The 10,613-nt window shown below is 39.2% G+C and overlaps 1 protein-coding gene across 1 annotated transcript; it reads left to right on the forward strand.

Annotated features, from left to right (window-relative positions):
- Nucleotides 1-7,636: 7,636 nt before the first annotated feature.
- On the forward strand, nucleotides 7,637-8,587 carry LOC113269192 (olfactory receptor 1P1). The gene has a single exon (XM_026517933.2). It carries the CDS (start codon nucleotides 7,637-7,639, stop codon nucleotides 8,585-8,587), a length of 951 nt encoding a protein of 316 aa, XP_026373718.1.
- The last annotated feature ends 2,026 nt before the right edge of the window (nucleotides 8,588-10,613 follow it).

The raw sequence follows: 10,613 nt of genomic DNA on the forward strand, positions 1-10,613 counted from the left end.
GTCTCCCTTGTCTCTGTCCGCAGTCTGTGCTCACCCAGCCTGTGACCGCACGTTTCTATCTCTGGCACACGGCCCTAATTGGAGTCTCCAAACCCAGCAGATTCCTATGACAGGCTCCTGTACCACTCCTCCAGGGGGAGGAAGGTGAGTCTCCCCAGATCTGCCACTTGTTGGGCGCCGGCTCAAAGAGTAGTGGCCCGACTGTGCTGTGGATCATGGGTTATGGCCATCCCGAGCTGACAGCCCACTCCTGGGTTTACTCTGCAGCCGGCTTCCCCGCTCCGATACCTGGGAGCTCTCCCACACTCAGGCACCCTCGGTCTTTCTGTGACCCTGAGGGTCCTGAGACCACACTGTCCCAGTGAGTGTTTTACCCCATGTTTAGCCACTGGAGCGACGTCCCTCACCAGAGCAGACTTCTAAAAGTTCAAGTTCAATTTTGTGCTCTGCTGCTCTATTGCTTGCCGGTACCTGGCTGACAGGGGACCCCTCCCCCCGCAGTCTATCTTCCCATATATCGCCTCAGATTCACTTCTCCACACCTCCCACCTTGCGAAAGTGGTCACTTTTCTGTTCATAGAGTTGCTGCTATTCTTTTCTTCATTCTCCAGTTGCGTTTGTAGGTGTTCAGAACGGTTTGATAGCTCTCTAGCTGAATTCCTGGGACCAGACAAGAGTTAGGTCCTTACTTCTCCGCCATCTTGGACTCCCTGCCCTGTCTCCTCTTTTTTCAAAGTCAGGTTCACTGACAGGGGCAGCAGCATCACTTGGAGCTTGTTAGAAATGCAGGCCCCACCCCAAACCCACTGAAATGCAAATCTGGGTTGACTTGTGTGTCCTTGGTGACTCACACACATAAAAGCTTATGGACCTGGGTGTTATACGCAACTAATGAATCATGGAACTTTACATCAAAAACCAGGGATGTACTGTATGGTGACTAACATAATACAATAAAAAAATTATTATTATAAAAAAATAAGAGAAACAAACAAAAAACCATAACAAAACAACACTAATTAAACACTCTGATCTGAAAAAAAAAAAAGCTTATGGACTCTGGGAAACAAACTGAGGGCTTCAGAGGGGAGGGGGGATGGGATAGGTTGGTGATGGGTATTAAAGAGGACACATATTGTGTGGTGCACTGGGTGTTATACTCAAGTAATGAATCGTGGAACTCTACATCAAAAACTAGGGATGTACTGTATGGTGACTAACATAATATAATAAAAAATATTATTAAAAAAAAAGCTTCTCAGGAAGGATCCTTCCTTCTCAGGAAGGATTCCTGTGTTGTCCCACCTTTAGGACTTACATGATTGTTTCCTCTTGGACTAGCCTGCTCCTTGAGATCTGATATTCCTGTAACTGAAAGTTATTGCTAGCAGTTTGGTAACATTTAAGTTAAACGTTTTTGGCTAAAACACATCACGTTATATTGTGTGCCATGTTTGACCCATAGTAAAATTCACCACTGGATTTGTGAAATGATAACCTGGTTCCTCCATTGAAAAGTTACAGTGTTCCTCTTGTGACCAGGAAGGAATCTGTGTAGTGTTAATCTGGCATCATGTAACTATCCAGTTCCCCATCAACCATTTATTTCCTGAATGGCTTTAACACAATTTGGTATCATCTTTATCCTCACTGAATCAATGCTTTAGTCAGGGTTTTAAAGTGTTCCTCACATAAATCTTAAACACTTCTTTTTAAGGTTTTTTTTTTTTCACTAGATATTTTGCCTTTTTTTGTTTGCTATTGTAAATGGGCTCTTCTATTTCATGACATCTTCTAATTGAATGTTTATATATGAATATTACTGATTAGTGTATGTTGATTCTACAACATGTTACTATTCTCAATAGTCTTGTTGTTTCTCATTTGATTTTCTTGTGTTCTCCAGAAATCTTTTTTTTGTACAATACTTAACCAGGTTTTTAAATCAGCATTATACCTGCTTTAGAAAAAGATTTTGGAAGTCTGCCTTCTCTTTCTATGTTCTGACTAGAAAAAGAGATTATCTACCATGTAAAGTTTTGGTGGGATCTCTTGGTAAACTAGGTGATCCTGGCACTTCTTTAAGGAGCAGGTCTTTTTTTTAAATAATAATATTTTTTATTATACTATGTTAGTCACCATACAGTACATCCCTGGTTTTTGATGTAAAGTTCCATGATTCATTAGTTGTGTATAACACCCAGTGCACCATGCAATACGTGCCCTCCTTACTACCCATTACCAGCCTATCCCATTCCCCCACCCCCTCCCCTCTGAAGCCCTCAGTTTGTTTCCCAGAGTCCATAGTCTCTCATGCTTCATTCCCTCTTCTGATTACCCCCCTTTCTTTATCCCTTTCTTCTCCTACCGATCTTCCTAGTTCTTATGTTCCATATATGAGAGAAACCATATGATAATTGTCTTTCTCTGCTTGACTTATTTCACTTAGCATTATCTCCTTCAGTGCCGTCCATGTTGCATGAAATATTGAGAAATTGTTCTTTTTGATAGCTGAGTAATATTCCATTATATATATGGACCACATCTTCTTAATCCAGTCATCTGTTGAAGGGCATCTCAGCTCCTTCCACGATTTAGCTATTGTGGACAGAGCTGCTATGGACACTGGGGTGCATATGGCCCTTCTCTTCACTACGTCTGTATCTTTGGAGTAAATACCCAGTAGTGCAATGGCTGGGTCATAGGGTATAAGGAGCAGGTCTTTGACAGATATGCTATATTGTGCTTTTATTGTCAGTTGTTTTCCACCACCCCTGCAGGAAGATTACAGTTGACCTTTGAACAATGGGTTAGGGTGCAATCCCTCCACACAAATGAGGAAATCCGTATATAACTTTTGACTCCCCCAAAACTGTTGACCAGAAGACTTACTCATAACATAAACATTCAATTAACATATATTTTGTATGTTATGTATATTATATGTTGTATTCTTACAATAAAATAAGCTAGAGAAAAGAAAATGTTATTAAGAAAATCATAAGGTGGGGCGGTGCCTGGGTGGCTCAGTTGGTTAAATGTCCAACTCTTGATTTATGCTCAGGTCATGGTCTCAGGGTGGTGAGATCAAGCCCTGCATGGGGCTCTGCACTCAATGGAGAGTCTGCTTGAGATTCTCTCCATCTCCCTGCCCCCCACCCCAATCTCTCTCTCTCTGTCAAAATAAATAAATAAATCTTAAACAACAAAAAAAGAAAACCATAAGGAAATCACATTTACAGTAGTGTGCTGTAAACAATCTCTGTGTTACTGGATTTGTGTAGTTCAAACCCATGTTGTTCAAAGGTCAATTGTATACACTCCCATGTTATATTTAATAGGATAAATACTATTGGGAATTGTCAAAGGGAAAATTATTACTTTAAATAAAATGCATAAAAATAAAAAAAAATTGTGTACACTCCCATTATTTGCCTTGTCACTTGCACTGCCTCCCTGTGGAGTGTTGTAGTTCTGTGTCCCTCTGATGTCTGGTTGGCCATGATACTTGTTTTAACAGTGAAGTTGAGTGCACGGTATGTACCAGTTCCAAGAAAAAGCTGTAAGCTTACCATTTTGCATTTTATTTTTTTCACTTTAATAATAATGTTTTTTATTACATTATGTTAGTCACCATACAGTACATCCCTGGTTTTTAATGTAAATTTCCATGATTCATTAGTTGCATATAACACCCAGGGCACCATGCAATACGTGCCCTCCTTACTACCCATCACCAGTCTATCTCATTCCCCCACCCCCTCCCCTCTGAAGCCCTCAGTTTGTTTCCCAGAGTCCATAGTCTCTCATGCCTCATTCCCCCTTCTGATTACCCCCCCTTTCGTTATTCCTTTCTTCTCCTACTGATCATCCTAGTTCTTATGTTCCATAAATGAGTGAAACCATATGATAATTGTCTTTCTCTGCTTGACTTATTTCGCTTAGCATTTTGCATTTTAATAAGCTCTTGCTCTTTTCTCTTTTCCCTTAAGAACAGCATGTCACAAATAAGGGCTCTTTCTTCAGACTGGATCCCAGAGTGAAGAAGATGCATGAGGCAGTGTTAATCAGAGCTACATAAAATGTGCAGTTGACATGTAATATGAGTGAGGAAATAAAACTTTGTTTTCTGTAAGCCATTGTGATTTGAGGATAGTTTCTACCACAGTATTACCAAGAGAAAAATTATTAACACAGCATTTATTTTTCTTTGTGGAATGTGGTTGGCTTATACTTTTCATCTCTACCAGTGTTATTTTTGGTACCTTGTATTGTCCAAAGATTATTCATTTCACCTAAGATTATACATTTATTTGCATGGACTCTAGCTAAGTAGTCTTGTGATTTTAAATAATTTCTTTTTTCAGTGTATGTCCCCCTTTGTCATTTCTGATTTTGTTTGTGTCTCTCTCCCTGATCCGTCCCTTTATTTTTGCTTGATTAGATTAGCAAGTGATTTATCTCTTACCTTGATTTTTTCAGTATATACAATTGACATACCATGCAATACATCCAAAACGTACAGTTCAATGGCTTTTATTATATCCTATTTTCACTGAATTGTGCTACAATCACCACGATAAGTTTACAACATTTTCATCACCCCAAAAGAAACCCTACACTCATTAGCTATCACCCTCACTCGTCCATCCCCCAAGCCTTAGGCAGCCACTAATCTACGTTCTGTCTTCATAGATTTGCTTATTTGGGAAATTTCATATAAATGGAATTAATATGTTGTCCTTTACGTCTGGCTTCTTTCACTTAACACAATGTTTTCAGTCCACCCATATTGTAGTAAGTACTTCATTTCTTTTTATTGCCAAACACTATTTCATTTTATGGATATACTATATTTTATTTATCCATTCACCAGTTGATGGACATCTGGGTTATTTTCAGTTTCTGTCTGTATGTATGCAAGTTTTTGTGTGAATATACGTTTTCATTTCTCTTAGGTATACCTAGGAGCGGAATTGCTGGGTAATTCATAGGGGTAATTCTATGTTTAGTCTTTTGAGAAACTGTCAGACTGTTTTCCAAAGACACAGAAACATTTTACATCACTACTAACAGTGTATAAGGATTCTAATTTTTCCCCATCCTAGATGACACTTGTTACCCGTTTGAGTGTGCTTTGGTGTCATATCTAAGAAACTGTTGCCTAATCTGAAGTCATGAAGATTTATGCCTATATTTTCTTCTAAGATTGCTATAGTTTTAACTCTTACAGTTAGGTCTTTGATCCATTTTGAGTAAATTTTGTATCATCTAAGGTAGGGGGCCCATTCATTCTTTTGCAGATGGATACCCCATTGTCCCAGCATCATTTGTTGAAAAAGACCAAAGAACTGTTTTGTTTTTATTTATTTTCTGATTTTGAACTCTACTTTTGCTTTAATTTTTTCCAGTTCAGCTTAGTTTGTTGCTCATTTTGTGTCAGATGCTTAATTCGTGTATTATTTACTATTATTCATATAAGTATTTAAGGCAACACATTTTCCTTTTATTACTATGTTAGTAATATTCCATAGACTCTGGTACATAGCATTACTATTATTATTTTCTAAATATTCTGAAATTTAGATTTTTATTTCTCCTTTGGACCTGAGAGTTATTTAATGAGATATTTGAAATATTTTTTCCAGATTGACAGACTATTTTTATTTTTTGGCTTTGTTATTAATGTCTACTTTTATTGCAATTTTGTCAGGGATCATTAGTTGAATTATTACTGCTTTTTGGGATTTTTTGAAATTTTCTCTGTGGCCTTATGTATTTTTTTATATGCCCTATAGGAGCTTGAAAGTAAGTATTTATTACAATTACTGGAACACAGTATTATAGATTATATATACACATTTATGTATACATATGTATGCATATACTCATATGCATATATTCACACATATATTTTATAATTTTTGTTTCATATTATCTATTCTTACTTACTTTTTAAAAAGTGTATTTAAGGATAAATTCTTCTTCTTCTTTTTCTTTTTTTTTTTTTAAGTAAAGTCTACTTCCAACCTGTGGCTTGAACTCATGACCCTGAGATAAAGAGTCACATGCTCTGCTGACTGAGCCAGCCAGGCGCTCCTATTCTTGTTTACTTTTAATCACCTGATCTGTCTTGGATGACAGAAGTTTATGATAACCCTGACCCTCTGTTCTCCTTATACCCGGAGTGACTTCTCCGATTGCTGAATATTGGGCCTCAGCTTCTCTGTTCTCATCAGGAATCTGATCAATTTCAGGAAAAACTTTGTTCTGTTCTTCCACATTTTATGTTTTATGAGGGTAGGCTGCTCCCCTCTGGAGAGGCCCATGGTAGTCCAGCCACGCCTGTGAAAGGGAAAATAGATGTAATTTTGGAGGAGTATTACAAAGCTCATTTAGTGAACACAGCTAATATAAATTCTCCAACCTAGTCTTTTTCAGTAACAAAGGTGGTTCTTTTTCTCCATCTGACGGACTGATTCTGTGACTAACCCTTAGTTGGTTCCACGCATGGGCAAGGAGCAGGATTTTCACATATTGAACCTACTCAAGCACTGGTACCTCTTCCTGCTCAAATAGCTTTTGTGGTCCCTGTAACATACAGAATAAAGTTCCAGGTTCTTTATTTTCCATTCCAAACACTCCCAAATTTGACTTTTAGTTCTTTTTCTAATATTATCCCAGCCTACAATCCCTCTTCCACCTCACACTCAAAGCCCCTGCTCCCCATCTCTGAGCCTGTCTAGGGCTTCCTGCTGCCTCGTCTTTATTCAAGAGTTTGCCTCAATATGCTGCCCACACCCATCTGGCAAGATCCTGAACTACATTCCTTTTCTGCCTCAGTCCACATTGTCTCAAAAGTTTGTGTGTGTGTGTGTGTGTGTGTGTACATCCAGCCAGTTTTGGAGATCTTGGAAATTAGAGATTATGATTCCTTTTTTGTCATTTCAGATAACTGAAGAAGAGTTATCTGTACCTATCTTTATTAAAATAGCTGATTGTTAAATTGATTTCTGGAGGAATGGATAATATGAAACTATCTTCAGAATACTGACTTTTGGGCATGATGGGTCAGAACAGGTAGTCTGGGGTCTGAGAGAGATTTGTCATCAGTTGAATGGGTAGAGAAGCCTGAATCAATATATTATAGGATTTTAACATAGGCAATTATGTCTATCCCATTAGATTGAAAATTCTCAGGAGGTAAGGATTATCAGTATCCTATTTACTGACACTCTACCAGGTCAAGAACTGGTGCTTGGTCTCTGTTGAATGAATGAATGAATGAGTGAATGAATGAATGAATGAAAGCTTCTTGACACCCCTGAGAATACAGATGAAGAAATAGCAATTATAACTAAAGAAATTTGGGACAGAAAGGAGTGTAGAGAAATAAACCAGGAAAGAAATCTACTTTAATTTTCTTAAATTGTATCTCTCACACTTCCTAGCACATTAGTAAGTTTTAATAAAAATATACAGTGCACATAGTATGTGATCACTACAAATACATTAAGGTCATTCTTTCTTCTCTAGAGTTCAGAGAATGGCACATTTATCCACCATCTAGAGTAAAGTATGTTTAGAGAGTTTTAATGGGTCTCACTCAAAAGTCTCTTTCTCAGATTCCGGGCTCATGGCAGGAGAGAACCAGACCAGCATCTTTGAGTTCCTCCTCTGGGGACTCTCAGAGCGGCCAGAGCAGCAGCGCGTCCTCTTCCTGCTGTTCCTGTGGATGTATGTGGTCACTGTGGCTGGGAACCTGCTCATTGTCCTGGCCATTGGCACTGATACACGTCTCCACACGCCTATGTACTTCTTCCTTGCCAGCCTGTCCTGTGCAGACATCCTTTTCACTTCCACCACTGTGCCCAAGGCCTTGGTGAACATCCAGACTCAGAGCAGGTCCATTTCTTACACAGGATGCCTGGTTCAGCTCTACTTCTTCTTGACTTTTGGGGACATGGACATCTTTCTCCTGGCCACAATGGCCTATGACCGCTATGTGGCCATCTGCCACCCTCTCCACTACAAGATGGTCATGAGTCGCCGGCGCTGCACCCTCCTGGTTACTGCCTGCTGGATCCTTACGAGTCTTGTTGCCATGACCCACACTTTCCTCATCTTTCGACTTTCTTTTTGCTCTAAGATCATTCCTGACTTCTTCTGTGATCTGGGGCCCCTGATGAAGGTGTCTTGCTCTGACACTCAGGTCAATGAGCTTGTGCTCCTCTTCTTGGGGGGAGCAGTCATTTTAATCCCCTTTATGCTCATCCTGGTCTCTTATATCCACATTGTTTCAGCCATCCTCAGAGTCCCCTCTGCCCAGGGAAGGCGCAAGTCCTTCTCTACCTGTGGGTCACACCTTGCTGTTGTTGCCCTGTTCTTTGGGACAGTGATCAGGGCTTATCTGTGCCCCTCATCCTCTTCCTCCAACTCCATAGAGGAGGATACAGCAGCTGCTGTCATGTACACAGTGGTAACTCCCCTGCTGAACCCCTTCATTTACAGCCTGCGGAACAAAGACATGAAGTGTGCCCTGGCGAGGTTTCTCAGAGGCAAAGTCTTCTTTTCGTGGGGCCAGTGACTTCTGTAGTGATACTGCCAGTGTCCTCATCCCCTCCAGTGAGGAACTTCACAGAGATTTCTACCTCAGGTTTTTTACTTCTGACTCCCACATATGCCTTACCATCACTCCCCTCCCTGAATCCCTTCAAGAGTTTGATATTGTTGAGGAAAATCGGGATTTTACATCATGCTTTAAAGTTAATATGTTAAGAGTTGTTTATTTACTCATTTATTTTACTTAAAACTTCCCACAAGGAAAAATTCCTTTTGCAATGTTTTTAATTCTAAAAGTCTGTGCAGACTTTTATGCTAGTTCACTAAAACTCAATTAGTGAGGTCATGGAAAGTGGGTTAATGATCAAAATATTAGCAACTAAGGTCAATATTGGATGGCAATAGTTTACAACTTTGAATATATATATACACACACATATACACACACACACACACACACTTTATTTTTTCTTACAAAGATAGGAAATTATATAAACACTTATTGCTTCAAGGTTGTGAGTCAATATCTTTGTAACTATTAAAGCTCTTAACAATATGGAATGATCTATGTCATTGTCCGTGAACAGATTTCTGAACAGCTTATAATGAGAAGATAAAATAAATAAATTTAAATTAAATATTATGGCAACTAGTGTGTAGCCATTCTCTTAACTTCTTCCTTATCTGCTTGAGTCATAGCTGATTGTGAATGCTGATTTTCACATCCACAGTAAAGGAATCTTGTATTCTCAAGGTTCTTTGTTGAAACTTGTGGCCTTTAGACTCAACCAAGACCAAATCAAAGATAACCAAGGCTTATGATTTTTATTTCTGCAGTGGACAAGTCACAATTCCATACCAAGACTGAGAGTGATACAAAATCATCGTCTACAGTTGAGGCCATGGAACAAATTCATTACAGAGCTTTGTGAGGAAAGAGTTCTAGATTGGTGCCCTGGAGTCCCAGATCTTAACCTCAGTGCTTCCACATATTCTGTCTGAGTCTAGTTTTCTCTTTTGTGAGATAAAATTATTGATATTTTTTCCTGCCTACCTAACTGGAACTTTGTGGGGAAAATGCCTATAGTTTGGCTATTATAATAGAGAAACTCCAAATGATTATAGATTTTAAAAGCTGGGCACTTATTTCTTTCTCATATATGTGTAAGTAGTCCAGGTGTGAGATGTTGTCTACAGAATCATCAAGCAAACCAGGCTACCTCTCTCTTGTTTTTCTGTGACCCTCAAAGAATGGTTCCATAGCCATTAAACTTCTGCTTTGGTCTTCATTTCAACCAGTAGGAAGGGGGAAAGGGTCAACTGGAGGGTCCAGCTTTTTCCACTAAGGACAAAATCTAGAGAAGTGGCACACACCTCTTCCATTTATATCCTATTGGCCAGAACTTGGTCATTTGGCCTCACCCAGCTGCAACTGGGCCTGGGAAATGTATTCTATATACTTGGTCGCCATATTCCCAGCTAATATTATGTTAGCATGGAAGAAGCACAAACCAGGATTAGGGGAAAACCAGCCATCTCTGCTATAGTCAGGTGACATGATGGCAATTAAAAGCCCTGCTAGCATGAAGAGCTCATGAAAACGGGAAAGCTTGTGGGCACTCAGTCACTCTCTAAATCTTCAAGGCTACTGAGATACAAGCTAAGGAGGTGTGTTCTTCCTAGTGACCACAGAAATTGTCAGTGGAGTGGCAACAGTGGGAGTGGCTGATAATAATTACGTGGAATCTGAGACCTTCTTTTTAGGATCACCCTGTCCCCCCTCCTCCTCTGAGTACCTAGAGGGACAGAAGCTGGGGCCTGACCTTTGGCTCTTCTGAATACTTATTAGCAAACAAGGTCATGATATTCCTGGTGAACATGAGCTCATGTGTGAAATTAACCTGACATCTACAAGCACAAATGGAATAAATATAAATGAACAACATATACCACATGAATCTAAATTATTGGAAAAGAGTTAGAATTTAAAATAAACTGATGAATATACTCAAGGATATTAGGATATTAAGAATATGAAACATAAAAAAAAA

The sequence above is a fragment of the Ursus arctos genome, unplaced genomic scaffold (genome assembly GCF_023065955.2).
Source record: "Ursus arctos isolate Adak ecotype North America unplaced genomic scaffold, UrsArc2.0 scaffold_24, whole genome shotgun sequence".
Taxonomy (NCBI): domain Eukaryota; kingdom Metazoa; phylum Chordata; class Mammalia; order Carnivora; family Ursidae; genus Ursus; species Ursus arctos.